This window comes from Oryzias latipes, chromosome 23 (assembly GCF_053564925.1).
Source record: "Oryzias latipes strain Hd-rR chromosome 23, Olatipes_Hd-rR_3.1".
NCBI classification, from domain to species: domain Eukaryota; kingdom Metazoa; phylum Chordata; class Actinopteri; order Beloniformes; family Adrianichthyidae; genus Oryzias; species Oryzias latipes.
This window is the reverse complement of record NC_136259.1, coordinates 16,838,476-16,861,745: the sequence shown is the minus strand read 5'-3', so window position 1 is coordinate 16,861,745 and position 23,270 is coordinate 16,838,476. Positions and strand designations below refer to the sequence as shown.

Below are 23,270 nucleotides of genomic sequence, written 5' to 3'. Positions count from 1 at the left end.
GGTTTTACTCCGCTAGGTTTAACCCAAAATCTGCCTTTTTGTTTATCCTCGAGATGAAGCGATCGCTTCCACACCAACACATGTATTGTGGGAGAGACATCCCAGCTCCCTACTGAGTAATCTGGGCATTCAAGCAGATGACAGGACGGGGTTAAGATTAACGCTGAAAAGTGAAAAAGTGACATATTAGACCTCAGGGGGGATTTTATGCAGGAGACCACAAGAGCAACTAAATAGACAACAGCAAATAAAAAAACTTATCTCCAGCAGAGACTTCTGCATTTAATTTTTAATGACAATTTATGTCAGGAGGGGAGAAATCTTCCTGACTGATGGTTAAAGTCCCACCCTAATCATCATTTGATCTATTGTAAAAGCATTCCCAGTAGTCTTTTTAGTATGATGATGAGTAAAGTTCTTCCCAAAAAGTTCTATTTTGGTTTCATCTGACTATAGAACATTCCTGTTCTGGATCATCCAAATGCTCTCTAGCAAACCTTAGACCGGCCTGTACATGAACTGGCTTTAGCATGGGACACGTCTGGCATTGCAGGGTCTGAGCCCCTGGCGGTGTTGTGTGTTACTGATAGTAGCCTTTGTTACTTTGGTCCCAGCTCTCTGCAGGTCATTCACTCGGTCCCCCCGTGTGGTTCTGGGATTTTTGCTCATGGTTCTTGTGATCATTTTGACCCCACAGGGTGAGATCTGGCAGGGAGCCCCAGATGGAGGGAGATTATCAGTGGTCTTGTATGTCTTCCATTTCCTAAAAATGCTCTCACCGTTGATTTCTTCACATCAAGCTCCTTACCTATTGCAGATTCAGTCTTCCCAGCCTGGTGTATGTGAGATAATCACATTTGCTTCTGGTGTCCATAGACAGCTCGTTGGTCTTGGCCATGGTGGAGTTTGTAGTATGACTGAGGTTGTGGACAGGTGTCTTTTATAGAGATAACCAGTTCAAACAGGTGCCATTAATACAGATAATGAGTGGAGGACAGAGGATCCTCTAAAAGAAGAAGTTATGGGAATCTTGCTTGTAGGTGACCAAATACTTATTTTCCACCATAATTTGAACCTCAATTCTTAAAAAATTAGACAATGTGATTTTCTGGATTTCTTTTTTTCTCATTTTGTCTCTTAAAGTAGAGGTATACCTATGATGAAAATGACAGGACTCTCTTCTGTTTAGGTGGGAGAACTTAGTGGCTGACTAAATACCTTCTTGTCCCACTGTATCCAAACAGGCCCAGCTTTCACGATGAGTAGTTAGAAGTACTTTTCCAACTACATAAAATATTTTCTTGTATTCATATTTAAGACACTTTGATAATTATCACTGCATATTTTTATTACAATTTCATTTTATTTATTATTATTAATTTTTAAACATTTTTGGCTGGTCTAGTGAATTTCTATCAAGGACATAGTGTACCTTGGCTTAAAAAAAGGTATATTTATATTTAAAAATAAAATAATATGGAAAAAATACATCTGCTTTTATCTCAAATGGTTCATGGTCCTCAGTAAACCTGCTGGGAGTCAGGCCTTCAGTGTTACATCATACCTCAAAGTTAAAAGTTGACCTTTTTTCTACTCACACATCTTTTCAAATGCCAACTGCTCAAAATAAATAAATAAATAAATAAAAGAGATCTACATTTTAGTAGCAGCTCAGTTTGAAGAAAAAACAAAAAGAAGAATGACAATTTTTTGCTGTGCAGTTTTTACATCAGTAGCAGGAAAACCTCCTGATGGATTTTTGATTGTATAATGAAACAGAAACCCTTCCTTCCTTCCTTCTACCTCTGGTTTTATAGGCAGGTCAAACAATGTTCCATGTTTCCAAGGCGACAGATAAGCTCGGACTCTCAACCCAAAATGAGTCGTTTCCTGATTATAGAAAAAAAAAAAAAAAAAAAAAATAGAGGCAGTATTCTGGCCTGGATAACAGGAAGCAGACCTGTAATCTGGAAAACAGATGCAGGGAAATGCTGCACCCATGTGGACAAGAAGAATACTGCATGCCCAAAATTAGAAAAACACATTTTTCACATATTTAGAGCACTTAAAAAAAGACAAAAACGCTATCCACTTTTTTTAAACAACTTTTCTTTATTAGGTTTTTACAAATAAAGTAACAAATTTCATTGTACTGTAGCGCAAAGTTTGTTGTTTTTAATATGAAGCTCGAACACTCTATACTTAGTGCAAACCATACCGTTAAAGGCTGCCTACGACTCCCTAAAGGTACTTTTAATGTCGTTTTCTTTCACTCATCCATTCAAAGGACCACCTTTTTACAACGACTAACACAACACAGAAAAAGAAAAACCCACTGAATTAAATTAGGCGTTATTAGAGACTTTAAAACGACACTTGAAAACGTGAGCACATCGGAGGAAACAAAAACTATTGCAAAATGCTTTTAGTAACAGCAAAATGGTTTCACAGGATTAAGCTACAAAAAAAACAACATAAAACAGCAAGGGAACGCACAGTATCCACAGTGTGTGTTTGTGTTAATTGGGTGATGCATTCAGAGGCTTTTATTGTGTCTTGTTGTTTACAGTAAAAAGCAAAAAACAAGTCCTAAAACTGTAAAAAGAGCAACAAAATACTATTTTGGATTTTAATGCAAGCGATAATGTAACCAATGCTTCAGGCCCCTTCACAATAAGAACACCTGAAGCCTTTCACAGTAAGAGCCCACCAACAAAAACTACAGGAGTTGCAAAAACTGAGGTCAAACCCAACAGCAATGTAATGGTTTGATAAGTAACCGTCACTTTAATATTACTGCATCGCAGCCATTGCATTGTAAGTAATTATGTGGTAGAGACGTAAAAAAAAAAGATTAAGAGGGGAAAATCATCAGTACTGAAAGCCATGCTGCCTGGAAAACAAGGAGCTCCAGTGAGTAAAAGCAGGTCGACTTGTTTTCAGGGGTTTTTGCTTTTGACGTTTGCAAAAAAAAGACAAATGGCACCAAATCCAGACATCATCAAACATCTGATGAGAGAAAGCAAAGTGGCTCTAGGACTTTTCACAGCTTCAACCAAACTCGCTTAGTAGTAAAAATGTTGCATCGCTGGGGGGGGGGATTTCTGGACATTTTTGTTTCTGAAAACTTTTTTTCGTGTATTTTAAAGTAAAATGTAACATCTAATGTCAGCGGAAAAGCAGAGACGTGACCTTTGACATCCAAGTTGGTGCCAGATCTGAGACAAAGATTTCACAACAGGAACTCGCAGAAATCCCTGCAAATGAAGGACGAACAGCTGAGCACATCCGTTAGCATCTTCATTCCAATCAGACTTTTTTGACAACTATTTTGCTTAACAAAACTTTTCTATAAAGAAAACACTGATTTCTTTTTTTGGTGGTCACCTCAACTTAACAAGAACAAGATAGAAGTAAACATTATGAATGACTAGAAAAGTTGTGTTTTTCAAAATCTAATTTGATTTTTTTGATGGAAAATGTTAAATAGTTTCCGTTTATTTGAAGACATTTAAACCAATTTCAAATATAAATGGTAAACAACACACATTTTTGAGACTAAAACAAAAAACAATCAATCGTGTGATGGAAGCCTGACATTCATGCAAAAAATTGAAGATTACATTTGGGGAACATAAGAGGCTTAGATCAATGCCTCCCAAGTACGGAGCGGGCCGAGCTTCAGATACATCTTTACCAAGTCTGAAAAAGCAGAAAGCAACAGAATCGACACAAATGATGGAAAAGGTGACTGCGGTACTCAGACGTCACGCTTGGTCTAAAACGGCACCAGACACATCTTTTGTTTTTAGGATTTAAACCTTTACATCCAACGGATGGAGTAACATTCCTAAACTATCCCAAACCAGCCTCATCCAACACCCACAAAATCCCGTTTGGACATTCCAACTTTAAAAAAACAAAAAGAAGTGACATAACGGATTCAAGGCACTACGAGTTCCTCCAGACAAACCAGAGGCTCTAAGGGAAACTGGGCAGTGGGGAGGGGGCCAAGACAGTAAAAGATTTGTTTCAAGTACATTAAAGTGGACACCATTGGTTTATACATTCATTTAACAGAACCCGGGGAAAAGGCTAATAAAGTAGGGGGGCTACTTAAAGTGTCGATATACAAGTACTGTATTAGGAAAAAAATAGCTAGCTTGATTTTGTTCATAATTTCAACTAATCTGCTGTGTTATGGCGTTTGTTTCACCAGTTGACCTTCGATTCGATCGCGTGCGACGACGAACGGTAAGGCATTTGTTTGGAGGCGTGTCCTCGAACCAAAAGCAGGAGCGAGGAGAAAAAAAGAACTTTTTTTTCACATTTTAAAAAAAAAACAGCTGAAGTGAAAGTTAAAGGACTCCAAACTGCTTTCTGAATGCTTTTTTCCTCTATCAACCCCCCCATCAAAAACGAATGTCGTCCAACAACATTTGCTAATAAACAACAATAATCACAGTGTTTCCACATCGTACAGCGATGTGCACAGAAAACAGGTCCGTTGACAGAACACGGTTTTTTTTTTGTTTTGCGTCTTTTTAAATAATCATTAGCAACAATCATGTACACTGCATTCAACCCAAACTAAGTTATGACACTAAAAATGGATGATGGGTAAACTTCTGCTGCTTCTCTACTTGAAAAAACCGTCTCATGCGTTTGGTGTGTGTGTGTTTTCAGCCAAACAAACCCAACAGAAAAAAAAAATGGAATCATCATAGGCGACATTCTAAAAAGTAAACTGTACAAGCACTGATATTACTCTAATAACAAGGCCACGTGTCTTTATTCTTTTTCTGGTGAGTTTTTGTCGTACTGCTGATATTGCTTCAGATGGTCAGAGAACAGAGGCATGTAGGAACAGTGGTGGATGTGGAGGCGGGGCTCCAGGACGGTCAGAAAGTGAGCAGGGAAATGGTAAACACACGTTTCGGTGCACTTCTGCTCCCCGTTTCTCCTCTGTCCATCCTCCATTCTCAATCTCTAGTCAGAGGGACGAACAGAGGAGACCCTGAGGGCTACGAGTGATGCGGATGTGCATCTGCTTAGTTTGTGCTTTGATAAAATGACGTCCTGGACCCATTTTCTGCTCTAAATATTTTCTTTTAATTGTATAAGGACTTTAATTACAGAACATTTGAACGTGTGTCCTCCCTGTTAGCTGTGAGGAGGAGCTTCATTTTGGCATCCACCATTATTCTTGAGAGCTTTTTTTTAGGACTTTAGCTATCTCTAGGGACCAAAGACTTTGTTTTTCCTCTCCTCCTTTGACTGATGTGAAAGAACCTCCTCATCCCTGCAGCTTCTAATTTACCAGAAGACCCTCAATGAACCTCTTTGGCCTTTTAACATTGCACACCACTCATGTTTTCCTTTTTGTTTGATCTTTTGGCAAAGCTGTCAGTCTCACAGAGCAGGGAGGAAGATTGTGCATGTGTGTGCACACATGTGTGTGTCTGTGGCATCTTCTCACACATGCAAAGAAGAGAGGACCAGATCGCTTCTTTCTTTCATTTGTCCATTAGAGGCATTTCCTTTTTTCGTTCCTCTTCCTGATCCGGTCCAGAACTAACCCCCCCCCCCTTCAGTTCCATCAGTTTTTTTTCCCAGTCCAAGAGACGCTCCTGTTCACTTCCTTTCAGGTGGTAGCAGTCCACATCCCGAGCCCTACGTTGTCCTCAAGTTGGGTCCTCCCGGGCTGCTAACTGACTTCTGCATTGTGTTGCTCATATGGAAAGCCTGCAGAGGGGGGTGCCCTGGAATATGGCCCTGTGGGGTGGGGTAGGGGCCCAGAGGCTGAGAGGTGCTCACCAGCAGAGGCGGCACCGGTGCCGGAGGCGCGTTTGACAGGCTGAGAGCTGGGCCGGACCATTGTGCGCTGTAGGCAGGAGTCGGGGTGTAGTGGATGAAGTGTGTGGGTGGAGTGGAGGAGGCTGGAGGGTGGCACAAGGAGCCCTTGCGGGCTGCGAGAGAGGTAGCGGAGGCGAGGTTTGCAGGGAGGTGGGCGGACCCGCCTAAACTGCTGGGACATAATTGGCTGGGAGCTGAGAATTTCCTGCTCAGACCGGCTGACTGGATAACCTGAGAGGAAGGAGAGTTTCAAAATGACAAAGTGTTGCAACTCATTTAGCAATCTTGCTCCTGATACCAATTTGGCATTTGCAAAAAGCAAAATTGGGCTCTTTTGCTCATCTGACTAAACAGTTTTTTAGTCAAAGACCCAGTTCTGTAGATAATGGCTAGAAAAGGAAAGAGTCTGTGCTCACGTTTACTCCCAGAAGTATCAAACCAGCATATTTGATGCACAAAACTGAGTAATGTGGAGTCAGATCACACCAACCTCATAGCTGTGTCCCTGTGTTGGGGCCTGCTGCTGCTTGGCACTGCGCTTCCCCTGCAAAGTCCCCCCAAAAAAGTTAAAGAAAGCAGGAAGTTGAATCCAAAAACTAGTCAAATTATATACATAAATGAGCAGAATGATTGTTAAAAGTGGTTTATTATTAGAATAGGCTTTAAGTACATATTCTAATTTTCTGCTGAACAGCAGTGTTGTTGCCCTTAAAAGTATAGAATTACATCTACATGCACAGATTTTTAAAAAATGATTAGATTCTACATCATTGTCATGTATTCAACAGAAAAAAGGATGACAGTGCACTAAAGTCTTTTTAGAAGAAACCATGTTTGACCAGGCTTTCTTCCATTTTAATTCATTTTAATCTATTTTCATTTTTTGGTTCATGTGAAATGTAATATTTGAAGAACCAAATAAAAACTTAAAACTTCAACTTCCTACTTCCAGGAAATCTGCTGCAGCAGGAGAATCTTCTGCGATACAGGATGTGTTTTATTTTGAAAGGAACTTTCATGTGCAACTGTCAAAAATAAAATAACTTAAAATAGCTTTTTTACAGAACAATATAACACTACTTTCATTCAATTGTTGTACATAAAAAAATATCTAAAAGGGGGGACTTTGCTACTCTTGCACACAGCACAAAGCAGAAACAGGTCCCAAAAATACGTCAACAATTCTCACCCCATTGGTAGTTGCTTTACATAAGCGGGGGAAAAAATCTACCAATGGGGAAAGAAAACAGTCCTCCAAGGATTTTTATTTAAAAAAAAAAACTCTAGTCACTAACACACGTTTTTTTATTTTGCTATTAAAACTTTCTTTCTTTACAAGATTTGTTTCTTGCAAGACAGAAATTCAGTTTTTGTTGGTGGGTTTTAATCAGTAAGAAAGTGACTCTTTCAGCCTTAAAGTTAGCTGAGCCTGGACTAAGCAAACGTCATTTTTTTGACAGAAAGTGAATCTCTGAACGATATGAATGACATCACAGACCTACTTCATAAATAGCTTTTTCTTAAAAATACACACATTTATAAAAGTACACATTTACGTATTTGTTCATGTGTTTTTCTATGCTTTCTTTGTGTCTTTTTTCAAGTTTTCAAGCCTCAATATTTAAATGAATCTATTTTATATTGTTTTTCAGGCAGCTCTTTATTATTAATAACAATAATAATAATGATTTGGTAGCATTATGTAATCATTCTGTGTTTATATCCAATATTTTCCATTTAATTAAGCTTGGTTCAATCTGTTAAATTGTTATAACACTGGTAACACTTTGTTTATTTCAGTTACCAATGTAGTATTTCTTCTATTCTGTATTTTCTCCTCCTTTAACCGCAACTTTCACTTTGGGACCTGACGCTAAATCAAAGCAAACCTGTGAGAGGTTCATGGCGTCTCTGGCCCAGTTGTCCACCAGTTTATGGAGGTCATCTGTGAAGGTTCCTTTCCTCTGGTGGGGTGCGGATATGCTGGCCGGCAAAGACTGGGAGCCATCTTGGCTTTGACCAGAACCACCCACTGCGTTTGTGCTGTTCGTCCCTGTGGTGATACAAAGATAAACGAGGGTCAAAAGAGATGAAAAACCATTGTGAAGATGAAGATTAAGTGACATTTTCTGGTTTTAACAAGGAGACTGGTCAGGTGAGTTAAATGGCAGGTAAAGATGGTCAGAAAATGTATTTGCTTACACTTCTCAATGGAAATCAAGAGCTTCCCACATAAATATATTACAAATGTGGTAGTTTGGATCCTTATCCTTAGATATTTTTAACTAAATGAAAAAAAAAGCCTTGAAAAAGCAAAACAAAAAGAAAAACAATAAAAACAGTAACTACCAAACATGAGATGATTGACAGATTCCTGTAAATTACTGTTTTTACTGTTGTGTGCATCAACAGATGGAGAAAATGATTTTTTTTCTAAACAAACAAAGAAAAGTGTTTAATCATTTTGGAGGCGATATTATCATGTGGGAAACCCTAGAAATGTGAGGATTAACAGAAGCGACAGGTTACTGATGATCTGAACAAAAATCTGAATGCCAAACAGAAGAAGTGGAGAAAAATAAGTTTAACAATCAGTAGGCATGACAGTAAAAGCGTCGCCTTGGGGAGGGCGCTTTTTTAAGGAATACAATTAAATAGAAATTAATTGAAAAATTTAAAGCAATTATTAAAACTAATTTTTTTGGGCAAACTTCACATTTCATGGATTCAATGAGCCATGGATTGTAGCTATAAGATTTAATGAAGAGTAAATACTATTGCATCATATTTATATGTATTTTAAACTTCGGTATATAAATACATAAATATAAATTTTAATTCTAATTTTTTATTTCAAATCAAATCTCGACTAATCATCTTAATATTTAATATAGATGTAAATTTCTCCTGTTTGTCTTTTGTGGCATTTAGTTTTGATTGCTTGAAATAAATGTATTCCACAGAACAATTTTGCACATTCCTGCCAATAATGTAGGATCTACAATCACTTAGTTACAGAGAAACTTAGATTTTTACCAACTTTGTAGTTTATTGTACAAAAAGTACAAAAAGAAATATATTTCTTTAGTTTTTTTTCCCCAAAGCCATATACAGTTCATCTTGAAAATAAAAACTTCAATTAAAAGCAGCATTTTTTTAAAGTTAAAACTGATATTTTTATTGTAATACTTTCCTTAACCTCAAGGTGGCAGTCATGACTGAGCAGCTTTCACTAAATTCTGCCACAGCAAACCTGTCTAAGATGTTTTTGAATTATTGTTTTTTATGCAACTGCTGGTCATAAAAGCCATTTCTTGTAAAAGTAGGAAAACTTAAGACCTTTAAGAAAAGATTTGAATGTAGTGGTTCTGTAAAGTAACAGGCTGGTGGTATATGAATGTGTGTAAAATGTTTCAAAAATATTTGTATAGTATGTGAGTTGGCATGTATGTCTATTGTTTCTGGTTGTAGCATTTTAACCAATAATATAATAAAAAAATAATATAAAAACAGAATTGTAAAGGGTTGGTATTAAATAAGTTCTCACTTCCTGGCTTCCTAAGAAGTTTGTAGTAAAGACTAATCAGCACTTTAGCATTTATTATCTTGTTTTTGATTTGGTACTGCTGTTTTCTGTTGTCTACTTTAATTTATAGGCCTTCTAAAAAATAATAATAATGAATTAAAGATTTTGCAAGCAATGCTTTGAAAATGCAATTATAATTTTTCAGTATTTGCACAAATAATTCAGAAATTCCAAAAGTCATTATTCTTTATCAAGGGTAATGCCAACATTCTTTTGCCGATATATTTTTTATACAACTTAAACCAAAGCACCTGGAATTCCAACTATGAAAAGCCAGCATGGTTCTGAAATATGTTTATAAAAAAAAACAAACAGAAAATGCAGGGAAATTTAAAAAGGAGAAAACTTTGCATCTGTCCAGACAAAAACGAAACTGCTAATTCATGCTAAACAAAATGGAGAAGAGTAAGAATGGGGGGAGGGGGGGCTCTAGACCACCACTGACTGCTGGAGCATGGAATTCTGGTCTTTGTAGTTCAGACCATAATGAGGGAAATGTAGAAAAAAGGGAGCAAGGCAGAGAGGTAAAAAGCTGTTCAGTGTTCAAAATCAGGAGGTGAGGTGGGGGTGGGGGTGGGGGGGTGGGGGGGGGTGGGGGGGGCTGCATGCAGGATCAGTTTGAGTCTGGAAGATCAGTTTAGCCATTTCAAACTGAAAACTCTCCTTTTGTGTTAAAACTGCAAAAGCTCCTGTCAACCGATAGAACCAAACTGACCCTCAAATGAGGCTTACGGTCAAATTAAAATTCATATACGGTGGGGGTGGGGGGGGGGGTGGGGGTTGAACGAGCAGAGGGTGGAAATATGGAGGGAGGAAAGTCCAAAAAGAGAGATAGTTACTACAGAGCTGGTTGCAGGGGCAGACTTTTTTCACCATCTTCCCTGTGCGCCCGGAGACAACAGTCAAGGATTGGGAGACAGACAGTTAAACCCCGCCCACATGACCACACAACCAACAACAGTGCAATCCTAGTGTGACAATTACTCCAAAGAAAACAGTGAGTGAGCTGTGCTGACAAAAAACACCTCAAAACCTGTCAAACTGTTGAAAAGTGATCATTAGGACGATACGTTGTTTTTTTTAATCTAAATTGTACAAGTCTTCTATATTTAAATTAAATATCTGATTAAAGATCACATTGAAAGATTAGTGTTTTCAGACCAAATATAGGAATAAAAAGGCCACTTAAAAAAGGAACCTTCATGTTCTTACAGTGCAGTTTTAAAAGCTCTTCTGTCTTCTCTGGAAGAAAAGCTTTTCCTGCACTCACAGGCAGAAAAATAAGTTTTAAGATGCTTCTGGGGAGCCAGGAGCCGGATTCTGCCCCCCCGGGTCAATCGTGTATTCCATTCATTTCAATTAAGCATTTAAGAGTGAATATGTTACTAGCTAATAAGTCCCACCCGTGAGTGGAGCAGTGACAGGGTGGAGGTGGGAGGATCCTGGTGTGGTGAGGGCTATGAGTGAGGGAGGGGGTGAGGGGAAGGAGCAAAAAGGGTTTGAGCTGCAGGGGGTTCCGAAAAATACATCTGTCAAATATGTCAGCGCTTAAATTAATAAATAACTGGGAAAATATAAGTTTTAACTTCATACTTTAAAAACACTTTTAATTTTTAAATACACATTTTTAAAATATAAATAAAATAAAACAAAACCGATAGTTTTTAGGTTTGAACTTATAACTTTTTTCAATATTTTAGCAAAACTACTGGGGGTAAAAAATGCTCAAATTCACACTATTTGGGGATTTCAAAACACTAAACACTCAGTTGAGGTTAAAAACTGCTCCAAATATTCCTAAAAAAAAGGCAGCGGTGACGTTTTCAATCAAAGGATTCACAAAGCTGGGCTTTCCTTCCATCTTGTACACATGTGCCAAAGACCATGTAAGTCAGATCAGAACTGTTTTCAACATGGTGGTATGGGGGGGGGGACTTTATTAGAACATAGTGACTTAATCCCACAGTCGAAAGAGACACCAGCTGCTTCTTGGTTTGTTTTCCAATAAAGGGGGGCTCACTACAAGTACTTTCTGCTCTTGATTATACCATCTGTAACCCTACTGGTCTGCAGCTTAAGCAGAACTGAAATTAAAAAAAAGTATTTAAATACCCACCCCAATTAAAATGGTGTTTTGATGTTTTTAAAATGAAAAAAATACAGTTTGAAAATAAGCTTATTTGTGACATCAAAAATGCGTTGGGCAGGCCACAAGCTCTCTGAACACAGGTATTTTGTAAATTTTGACTAAAAGTTGTATTATCACAATTAAAAGACCAGTGTAATGATTTTAAATAAGTCTAAAGATGATCGGAGTGGGACACAGTTAACACTGTGGATCTTCAGGTGGCGACTACCAAAAATGAATTTAAAAAAGGAAATCCATATAGAAGTTTGCTAATCTATGTAAAATAAGTGTGCCGTAGTTTGATCTTCAATAAAAAAACAGTAAAATGCATTCAGCACTAACTGACAAATTACCCTCGTCTGAGAAAGAAAGTGATCAGGAATTAACGGATCTCTTTAAGAGTAACACAAACATTGAACAGAAGGTAAGTAAGCAGGATAAAAGAGAAGAGCAAAGAAATAAAGCGTTACACACAAAGAGCCAAGCAGGGCGTACTCAGAAAGCGCGTTCTTCTGCCACCGGGCTTGAAGGCCAAACGCTCTGAGCCCCAGCTGAACTTTGCACAGCCTGAAAACAGGGAGGAGGGAAGGAGAAGGGGGGAGGTGACGAGAGAGAACAAGGGGTAACGGAAACCATGTAGGTGTTCAGAGAGGTGGAGATGATGAGAGAAAAGAGAGAAAACAAAAAAAGAAGAAGAAAAAGGTTCATGAAAGATAGAGGAGTGAATAGAAAGAACGACAACAGAATGAGCCTTCCCACAGTTATCCGCTCAGAACAAATAAAAGCACTTATAGTTGTGTGCACGTGTTTGCGTTTCTCTGCATGCTGTATGGCATACCTGGGGACGGAGCGCACAGGCTGGGCACAGACAGAGCAGCGTCGCTGGTGTAAGTGGAACACAAGATGTCGCTGGAGGGAGACGTTTTTAGAGGCTGGAGAACGGTGCCACCTCCTGAATCGGCTAACGCAGCCAGCTGGCCGGCACACATGGTCGGGGCGCTCTGAGCGGATAAAGTGCTGTCTGGAAATCGCACAGGGCATTGGCAGGAGAGGAGAGGGCGAGGATGGACGGACACAGAAAGCGGAAACAAAACACAGAGAGACGGATCACCCAGACACCCCCACAAACACAGAAAACAGACGAGAGAAGCTGTCAGAGATTTCCAAGCTCCATGCCTGATTCAGGATCCAACCCAGTGCACACAAACAAGCAAATCAACGCGCGCGTACAAATATTTGCACATGAATGCATGAACACAGAGAGGGCACAGAGTAAATGTTTTGACATTTGTGAAACTATGGTTTATTTAAAAAAATCTACTTTTTTCTTCTTCTTTTAATTTAACCAAAAACTAGAAAAGTATAAATTTTGTATTGAATGATCACAGATGGTGAGACGCACACCTGGCTGCAGTGGACTCTTGCTGCCGTGCGTGGAGCCGGCTCTGGAGGACTTTGAGGACTTGCTCTTGGTGGGTCGACGCCGCCGACCCGTCAAAGTGATAAGTGGAGGGATGACAGCTGCAGGAGGAGCCTGCGTGAGTACCAAAACAGCTTTACTAAACTGAATCGGATGCCAAGTCAACTGAAGTAGTTTCATTCTGTAACTTAAGGGGGTACCTTTCCCAATTTGGTGAATAGAGTTTCTACTTCCTCTTTCTGCCGCACGTGGAGCGCTTGGATCTCACGCATATGTCTGGTGTAAGAAACAAACATGCTTAATACTATAAAAAAATATCAGAAATGACAGTAACGAGTGTTTCTAAGATTTAATTAAGTAAAGTAAAGTGCTGCAGAAAAAGAGGAAAATAAATGATAACAAAGAAAACATGGAGAAGGAAAAGGTGGCTTTGAAAGGATAATTTAAGGGCTACTTTACTTTTCTCGGAGGCGGTTGACTTCCCGTTTGAAGTCCTCGTCCTCATACTCTGAATCGTTGTCGCTGCTGATGTAGGAGTTACTGTAGGAGTTGGTGTTCAGAATCGGTAAGGAGGTCTTGTGTTGGGATCCTGGGCTCAAATCTTGGACCGGGTGACTGGGTCCATTAGCGGTCTGCGCAGTAGGTGGAGGGTTCAGTTTGGACTCGATGCTTTGCTCGTTGGCTCGGCTCACAGAGAACCTGCCCACCCGGGATTCTGGGTTAGAAGTAACCTAAAAAAAAAAAAACGGAGAGAACCCCCAAAAATCAAATGATGGTTTGGTTGCCAAATAAGGAAAGGACTAACACAACTACTACCTGAGTGCGTCCCGTGACAGCAGCCGGTTTGGGGGAGGGGGAGGGGGAGGTGAAAGGAGAGGTCTGATATGATCCCGTAGATGTCCTTTGGAGGAATCCATCCACAACATCCCCAACTCGTCTGCCTTCTCCCCTCAGAACAGACGAGGAGTTTTTGTGCAAAGTGTTCTCTGGGCTGGAAAGAAGGGAGGAGGATGAGGATGAGGACGAGGACGAGGATGAAGTGGAGGAGGTGGTAGAGGAAGAGTCGGTGCAGGTTGGCTGCTGGACGGAAGGTTCCTCGGCAGCTGGTAATACCTGAAGAAGAGAGAAAAAGAAAAAGTTTTTTTCAATGTTTGCCTTTAAGCGGCATCATCATGATTATAAGACCACTGCGAGCACTTTTAAAATAGATCAAAAGATGATTGGAGTGGGACTTTAAATCTGCTCCAGTTGTGGCTTTTACCTCAAATCTTCCCAGTTTTCTTCCACCAACTGAAGGAGGAGCAGGAGAAAACGCCCTTTCTTCTGCCAAAGAAAAAGGAACTAAAGCAGAAATAAGAAATGAGTCCCTGAATGGAAAAAAAATAACATTCAGAACTCTAAATATGATCATTAATTAATAGCTACATACTTGGTGGTCCTATTGAAGAAACACTACTGAGAGAGGCCTGGAGTTTGCACAAAATTAGAAAAAAAAGGTAAGAAATGTCACAACATGGTTCCAATCTTGTTCAAAAGCAAACTTGTGCTCACCGGTGTGTGAGAGCCGACAGGAACCGTCTCCGGGCTCAGAGCTCTCCTCAACTGGGCATCCAGATCTTCCAGAGGCTGCTGGGACTTGAAGTGTTGACAGACTTAATGTTAGACGAGCAACTATAAAGCAGCCAGGAAAGAGCAGCCAGCACTTTTGAGCAATATTATTGAGGTAAGCACAGATTAGCCAAAGCACATGTTTTTGTTTTTTTTAAAGATGGATGATCCCTAACTTTAAGTTCCCACATCTGTGGAATGAGTGTAAAATGATTAAGTAGATATAAATCTTCGGACGATGATAAACCTTCACAAAGGTGATTGCATTTTTATATGCCGAAGTATAATTATAAAAAAAAACAAAAACAAATCAGACAGACTCGGGGGGGGGGGGGGGGGGGGGGGAGGTTCAGAATTGTTTAAGGTTATGTGACGGCCTTTTTTTTTTTTTACTTAAACGCATGATGAACATAATTCTTTGTGAAACCAAACTAATGCACAAAGACCCGGTTTGCTTTGAAGCTTTTTTTCAAAATAAAAGCATCCTGTTATATTGCAATTATTTTACAATACAAAAGTAAAATACTCTATATGTAACAATATAGAGTATTTTGCAAAACATTGTAAATGATTAAGGCAAGAATCAAAACTTAACTAAAAAAATTAAAATATTGATTTATAGATGCCTAGAAAGTCATTCACTAAAGTTGCAACTGAAACCAAAAACAAAACAAAACTTCTATTCTGGTGTTTTGTTTCTTTTCTTTTTTTAAAGCAAACCAATTTTTTTTTCCAGGAACTCAGAGTTGTGGGGGATTGTAGAGGACTTTCAAAGCTTTTTCTTTTCAACAATTTAGCAAGAATTAAGAAAGCCTCCATCTAAGTCTCACCCCCTATGAACCCCCAGCTCCAGCAGGATTATCTTAATCAAACTGGACATGTCTCATTTAGTTACATAAGAGCCTAGAAGGGAATTTTCTAGCATGGCAGGTCAGATTTTTCATTTGAGAGCTGCAAGCTATGTCTCATTATTCACTGTGTTGTGTGTTTCAAAGCCACGAAAACAGCCTGGAAATTAACGTCAGTCTGCGTTGCTCTTGCCCTCATTGCTGTCTCAGTCTCAGTCTCTGTTCTGTGAAATTAGTCTTTAATCTCTCTGGGATATTAAATGTGCATCAGAGTTCATGAAGGTCTTCACGTTTATCCTGTATTAATGGAAACTCTCTATTTGTACATTGCTCTATTTTTTTTTTATTAAAATGGCTTTATTACAGATTATGAGATGTCCTGTTTTTAAATGTAATGGGTTCTGTTTTTGTGTACTGGTTTGATACTTTTGTTAGTTGTCTCGCTTAAGTAGAGGAGGAAAAAAAGCCATAGAGCCCTGGACACAACATAAAAGAAGATAAACAATTTAAACAAATGAATAGTTTGTGGCCACAAATAATTTAATAAGAAAAAATTAGCATGTTTGTGTGCACAAACTAGTATTTATTGTCATCAGTTCCTACTACAACTTTGTGCCAATAAAACACTAATTTTGTGGCCACAGAATTCAAATAAAATGCTAATTTGTGACCACAAAACACTAATTTGTGGCAACAAAAGGCTAAAACACAAAAAAATAAAATTTGTGCACACAAAATGCAACAAAATGCTAATTTGTGGCATCAAAATGCAAATAAAATACTACACTATGCACACAAAAATGCTAAAACAATACTAATTTGTGCCTTTTGTGTGCACAAAATGCTAATGAAAATACTAATTTGTGTCCACAAAATACTAAACTGCGGCCACAAATGATTACTTTGAGGGAACATTTTGTTGGGTTTTTTTTTAGTCATGTCCATGGCTCTGTGAGCAGAAGTGTTATAAACACTTAATAAATGTTCAAATACAAAGACATATGACAAGTGCTCCGACTGACTCGATGAAGAAAAACACAAAGTTCATGGCAGCAAAGGCATTGGATTTAGTGCGGCAGGACATCCTAAACATTACAAATAAATAAATAAAACACCTGTATTAGACAAGGTCCAGGCAAGGAGGTCAGGAGTTCTGAAGGAGGAGAAGTGGCCTAATCCCAGAGAAAGATGCAACGGAGAGAACAGGAGAAAGAAACACAACTGAAAAATTTGGTGAAGATTCCAAAGTTAATGTCATGAAGGATGTTAAAAGGAACTTTCATGCTGCGAGGGCTCATGTCACCCTGAACAAGACTAAATTAGACTTGTTTACATTAGCGCTACAGTGTAGAACAGCGTGAAAGCTTTACTTGAGTACATGCACATGCTGTTAAAGTCCAAATGACGATTGATAGGATGTGAAAAAAGTGGAACTTACCGGAAGCCTGGATAGGGGGGGTTTGGATGGAGTGGTCTGACTTATGGAAGAGGAAGGTATGACTGCGAAAAAATAAGGTCAGTAAGTTACTTAAAAGCTCTGTCATGTATAAAAATGAGAAACATCTAAAGTCACATTCCTACCACTTGGTGCAGAGTTGGAGATGGGAGTCCCGGGTCCTCGTATTGGAGCAGGGGAGCTTAGTGGCCCCAGGGCCAGGCTGGAAGGAGGCTGAGGAGCCTGCTGAATGGAGTTGGGAGTGGTGACAGGAATGATGGAGCTCGAGGAAGGGCAAACAGGGGATGAAGTACCAGGCACGGAGACGGCTGAGGTAAGATCAGCAGCTAAGACGTCCCCCTGGGCAGATGCTCCAAGGTCCATGAACAGAGTTCTCAGCTTTTTGTCCAGAATTTGAATATCATCTGGTTTTCCCAGAGAGTCGGAGGCAGCCTCACCTCTGAGACACACAGAAATCGGTCAGAAACATAAATCACCTATTCTACACAAACACAACTTTGCTTTAAAGATCCACTCAGAGCATCTCTTGATCCATTTTAAAAGCATTCTTAGTGGTCTTTTTATTATGATTTTGCTGTTTTTAGCCAAAATATAAAAAACCTGACATTTTCTCGACTAGAGCATGGGCAGGTACGTTGGCGCGGAGCTACGCCCCCTCCTGTTTGCTGGGATAATAAGAGTGGGTCTCCAACTAATACTTGGTCTAATGAAAAATAAAGTCTTCCACAATTTTATAACCATAACTTGTCATCTATCATTTTCAAAATATCGCATGATACCTATAACAGCTTTCTGTTGTAACTCAAGATGTCCCCCACCTTGTGTCACAGTCCAGACAGGGAGTGTGTGTCTGCCCAGGAAGGTCAGGGGGCAACGGCTGTGTGTGGACCCAGGTTGGTTGGACCAAAGAGCAGTTGGTGACCACAGGTGGCAGTTCCACAGGGGACGAGCTGGAGGGACAGAGATTTGGGGTGGAAGGCACTAGCTGGGGGCTTTGGATGACTGTGGTCGAGATGAGGGAGGTGGTTAGGGCAGATGTCAGGGAGGAAGTGGGAGATGGATGATTAGACGAGACTTCTCTGGCTGGAAGAGTGGAACATGGAGGAGAAGATACTGGAATCTGGGTGGGAGGAGAGGGGACGAGCCCTGTTGAAGGAATGCTGGCTATTGTTAAAGTGAGAGGTACTGAAGTCGCAGTGACAGGACAAACTGGTAAGGGCGGCAGGAAAGCCTGGGGCTGAACCTGTGCTTGGGACAAAGATGGCATCACTGGTTGAGAAATCAGCTGTGACTGAGGGATAGACTGATTCACCCCAGAGGCAGGAGGAGATAAAGAAGCGGGACTTTGACAGGCAAGGGGTGCAGGTGAAGGGGTGGAAGAAGGTGCAAGAGGAGGATGAGTGACGTCCAGCACCTGTTCTTTCGCCTGGCTTAAAATAGAAAGTCCATCAATAGAGGAAACAGGCGTGCTGCAGCGTGAAGACACTACAGCTGCCACAGGCTGCAGGAGAGGATGGGGAGTTGGGACAAGGGGAATGGAGGGAATGGAGGGTGGGGCAGTGCTAGGTCCTGGGTCAAACTGGTTCTGTCTGAGCTCAGAGAAGGCTTGCTGTAAGCTGACTGCTCCGGCAGACTGGGACAAACTCAAACTTGGAACTGGAGGCTGAGACGGAGCTGAAAGGACAGAAATGACAGAGAAATTACTTTGTAATCCACACTGTGAGGTACATAGTCTCAGCTAAATCCTTCAAGATCATAGCTGAGATTAAAGCTTTTTCACCAGATTGCAACGTTTTTCTTCATTTAATTGTTTAAGGTAACTTTCATTTGTAAATTTTACAGTCTTTTAAGGTTTCATTTGGTTCTTTCACAAATTAAATGATAAAAAATGTGACAAGATTTCCTTTATTTAATAATAACAGTTATCCAAGCATGCCTAAACCCTACTTACCGGTGTCTGCAACACAAAGGGATGAGGGAGGAGGGGAAGTAAAGGCCAGCTCCTTCAGCCTGGCTTCAGGTACAGGGCTAACAATGAACTTCCGTCCCAAGTACACTATCTGTTTTGATGGACTACAGGGGATGTCTAGGAACAAATACAAAAATACATGATCCTCATTTGTACCTTATAAGAAGAAAAATCCCATAAAAGAATACATATTCTACAATGCAGCGTTACTAAAGAACAGGCTACATGAATTAGTGCAGGTTAGAATCCACAGAAACTAAACATGATACAAGATTCAAAACAGTTTTAAAGCAGTGGTTGCAAACAAACAAGACATGTACTCATTTAAAATGATCCTTTAGGTGAATCAATTCCATTAAGAGTTTTTTTTATGTAAACTTTTAAGATTTGTGGTCCTGTCTACTCTGTTGTGTGTTGATAAGCTCCATGCCTTTCCCTTTGTTTGTTTGCAATGTCTGCATGTTTTTTAGTTTTCACCCATCCTAAAATAAGACAACAGATGCAACTTAGCTTGAGTGCTAATTCTGGCATATTTAATATGCATTGTCCTAATCTAAACAAATATTTGCTGGGGCCAGCATATCTGCACAACAGTAAGAGCATTTAAATCTTTTTGTCAGGGATTTCTCTACTGTTTGTTAGTACTGTTGACTTGTCATGGTTATTACCTGGCATAGGGACAGATATTGCAGGGATCTGTTCTTTCTTGTCACCTGTCGACTACAGATCAACAAATAATAATTAGACAAATTGACTGTGACAAAAAATACAATAATAAAAATATTATTTTTTTTTACGGGAGAAGAAAACCTTTATTAAAGATCCACTCTGACAACAATCATGCTTTGGTTTTTTTCTGAGTATTTCTTTATTATTTCTTTATGTTGTGAATAAAAATTGACGTTTTTAAAACACTTGTAGGAGCTCTGCAAAAACTATGTCCCAGAAAATGATAATGGATAAAAACAGCACAATCGTATTAGAAATAAACGCATTTAAAAAAGATCATCAAAAGATAATCAGAGTGGGCCTCTAAATACACTGGCATTATCTGCAAAACAGCCGCTACCTTAACATGGCCTTTACCTGGCAGTTTGGATCTCTTTCCAGACCTTTTTTATCTGCATTCTGGATTACTTCTTTGACCTGCTCGATAAACGACTCCCTCTCACTCTCCAGGATGAACTCACTCTCGACCTGAATGTGCACACGTTAAGACATATTCATACCATCAATACAGAGGCGTTTTGTCACGGCTGAAAAAACATGGGTGGGTATCCAAAACTACATCAATGTCACATATTTTAGAGTTTGTTTTTTGTTTTTTGGTTCACAGAGGTTATAAAAAAGTTGCTGCAGTGAGGACTACTTTGTGAAAAAAACATCAAACAATGGCAAACTGTTCTGGTGGACAAAGTGGAGTAGATACAAATGGGCTCTGCTCACATCCTGAAGATTTAATTGAGTTAGTCTGTCTGGTTTAATTTGCCTGTTCCTCAGAACAGTTCAGCCAAAAGTCACATTAAAAAAGCCTGAACCTGATGTTGTGTGCTGTTTTTTTAGACATCAGCAGTGCAGCAGCACAAAAAGGGTAACATTTTCACAGTTGATGCCTTCGTTCACTTTAGTCTTAGACCTCGAAAGTTTCTGATTTATATGAAATTAGCAAATCAAATAAGTTATTTATTTATTTTTCCAAAAATTGAAACTCCTACATTTGCTTTTTTTTAAAACAAAGTCCCAATTTTTTACCTTAACTGACTTTGCAACAACAAAACATTTTTAAAGAAGTCTGATTGGGAGGCAGAAATTTTGTCTGAGATGAAAAATTATGCTTTGATCCAATCCTCTTATCTATAATTCTGATTTTATGTGCTTTCATCTGTGAGAATTGAATTTCTTATACCCTCCACCGTTGAAGAACCATAAATGATCTGTTTTGAATGTTGTCCTACCATTATCTGAGCAATCTCCTCAGGGTTATCTCCATCCAGGTCAAACCTAAATGTTACCATCTTCCTGTTGTGAGTCTCCAGCTGACACTCAGCTACTCTGTCTCCCCGGTTTGAAATCTGCACAAACAGCAAAGACACAAAAAAATATATCAAACACACAAGAACAGGCGTAGAAAACGCATTACAGGACTGTGTGGCATGTGAGGTGTGGCATTACACTGAGCACATCGAGTTTGGCCTTGGACATCTTATCGTGGCGCGATCGGCTTCGTACGGAACGCTTGGGCTTGCGTTTGCTGGAGCGACCCTCATGCTGGCCGCCCCCTCCGCCTTCGTTGCCGTCGCTCAGCCCCGACGCCTCTGAATGACCACTAAGATGCAAACAAGACACTCAGTGTCAAAGGAAAAGTTTTTTTCAAAAATGGTTAGGCTAGAAGTGTGGTGTCAGTTCAATGACTATGGTTGATCTTGTACATTACCTCTCTAAAGATGAGAGGAGCTGAGGCAGCAGCAGCTGGGACAGCGACAGTTCTGAAGACTGAGAGCTCGACTGAAACAGAAATTAACAAAAAAAGTTGTGTGTTTAAGTAAAGAAAACTTAAATACAGGTCAGGAATTACGCCAAAAAACAGAAATGTGAGGGATTATGCAAAACAAAAAACGGGCAAGGTTTATTTACAAGACAAGCAAAATATTCCAAACAAATATACATTTAAGGCAAGGAAATTATATACGCAAAGACCAACAAGAGAATTGCCCACACTGAGCGAATGCTTATTAATGTCACATAAACTATAACACGATCAGGTCAAGAGATGACATTTTAGAAAAAAACATTTAAAAAACTTAATTTATAGAGTTCAGTTTAAGCCAAATCTAATTTAAATTAATCTAATTAATTACTAACCTCCTGACTAATAGCAATGTACATTTTTCTTCTGTAAAAGACTTTTCATAACCCGAATATGTCCTGTTTACTATATACTGGTAATACTGAATTAACTCCTTTTGGTATCTTCAGAGGACATTTGGGGCTTCTCAATGATACTACATGTGAATGGGTGGGGGGCTTTGGGAATTGTAGTTTTTTTTTAGTTTTGAACCATTTTTGAATGGAAAATTTTTTAATCTGGTAGTCAAGAGGTTAATTAAATTATTGGGCAATCAAGGCTTGGATTTCAATGTTAAAGAAGAGAAATCTTTGAATTTTTTCACCAACAACTTCTCTTAATGAAACCATCAAAGAGATAACGGCCCTTTCAGATTTTTTAAATATATTGACAAAAAACAGTTTATAACTCTTGCAATTATGTGGTTGAACTGGATTTGATCATATAAAACAATTGATAAAATATATACTTTGTAAACATTCTTACTGAATACAACAGCAAGCGATAGATGAAATAAGTTTATGAACGTTAATTAGAGTTAGAACTAAAAAAATAGCATTATAGATATTTGAATAAACTTCTTACATTAAGAAAAGAACAATCGTTAAATATTTAACAAAAAGCAGAGAATGTGTTTAAAAATTAGCTAACTAAAATATTCACAGCACATTTAATCAGAAGCACAATATTTTTTTTCTAATAAAAGGCTAAACTTTTATTTCCTTAATTGCTCAGTTAAGCAACTTAGTGCAAACCTTTTATTTTAAGTAAAACTTTATTTCAAATTAAATTTTTTCTACTTTTTGACTTTAAACAGTCTGAGAATATAGTAACTTTAAGTTAAAATTCCTCTGAAAAAAATGATCTAATTGAGGAAAATGGTTTCTAGAGTACTTCTAGATGAACTTGTAAAGGGTCTTAGATTGCTGAGCAACAACAAATGTGTCTTTAATATTAATTCTGATGTTGTCAGTGTTTGCTTAAGACATACTTACTTTACACTGTGACAGAGATGGTCAGACTAGCTGCTTGATCATAAATCATGACTTTGAGAAGCGCTGTTGAGTCACAGACTGTCGTAATATGATTACAAGCTGCTCAACCACATGCTTCTTTAAGCTTCTATTTATATATTAGATCTCAAAAAAGACCAAACAATTTTTCTATTAAGGCTTAAAAGTGTAAAAACTTCATTAGATTTAAAAATGTGTACATTAATATAGAAATATTGGATGATATTGGCCAGCTGAATTTCCTTATGTGCAAACAAGACAAAATAGGACATTTCATCACTGACTGAATTTCTATGATTTTTTTAAATTAACGTCCAAACACTTTTTGCATTTGATTTGTTAATGAAAGTCGGTTTCGGGTTCTGAGGTGACTACTTCATTCAAAATCTGGCTCGTCTGCGCACAACTAAAAGGCCACAACCTTTTCCCTGACTCCCAACAATTAATATCTCTTAATATTTGTCTTTTTTGTCATATAAAAATGGAGTAATTCCTTTTTTTTTTTACACATAAAACAATACTAGCTAAACGCCCAACTTGC

General features: G+C 38.8%; 1 protein-coding gene across 32 annotated transcripts in view; it reads right to left on the bottom strand.

The window, feature by feature from the left end:
• Window positions 1-2,092: 2,092 nt before the first annotated feature.
• The window catches only part of wnk1b (WNK lysine deficient protein kinase 1b), a 79,985-nt gene continuing 58,807 nt past the window's right edge, over window positions 2,093-23,270 (bottom strand). For 11 of the 32 annotated variants that reach the window (XM_020714209.2, XM_020714219.2, XM_020714210.2 and 8 more), the window contains 23 exons: window positions 21,306-21,376; window positions 21,044-21,197; window positions 20,827-20,943; window positions 19,958-20,068; window positions 19,540-19,591; window positions 18,854-18,988; window positions 17,721-18,576; window positions 17,028-17,341; window positions 16,885-16,946; window positions 16,562-16,618; window positions 14,542-14,625; window positions 14,420-14,456; window positions 14,252-14,331; window positions 13,807-14,103; window positions 13,450-13,721; window positions 13,191-13,266; window positions 12,975-13,104; window positions 12,409-12,591; window positions 12,045-12,137; window positions 10,282-10,323; window positions 7,746-7,909; window positions 6,347-6,400; window positions 2,093-6,087 (listed from right to left, as the gene is read on the bottom strand). In XM_020714209.2, coding sequence (XP_020569868.1) covers window positions 5,674-6,087; window positions 6,347-6,400; window positions 7,746-7,909; window positions 10,282-10,323; window positions 12,045-12,137; window positions 12,409-12,591; window positions 12,975-13,104; window positions 13,191-13,266; window positions 13,450-13,721; window positions 13,807-14,103; window positions 14,252-14,331; window positions 14,420-14,456; window positions 14,542-14,625; window positions 16,562-16,618; window positions 16,885-16,946; window positions 17,028-17,341; window positions 17,721-18,576; window positions 18,854-18,988; window positions 19,540-19,591; window positions 19,958-20,068; window positions 20,827-20,943; window positions 21,044-21,197; window positions 21,306-21,376 — 3,855 coding nt within the window. In that variant the 3' untranslated portion in view covers window positions 2,093-5,673. The other 21 variants (XM_020714215.2, XM_078942224.1, XM_078942225.1 and 18 more) reach the window with 13 other exon arrangements.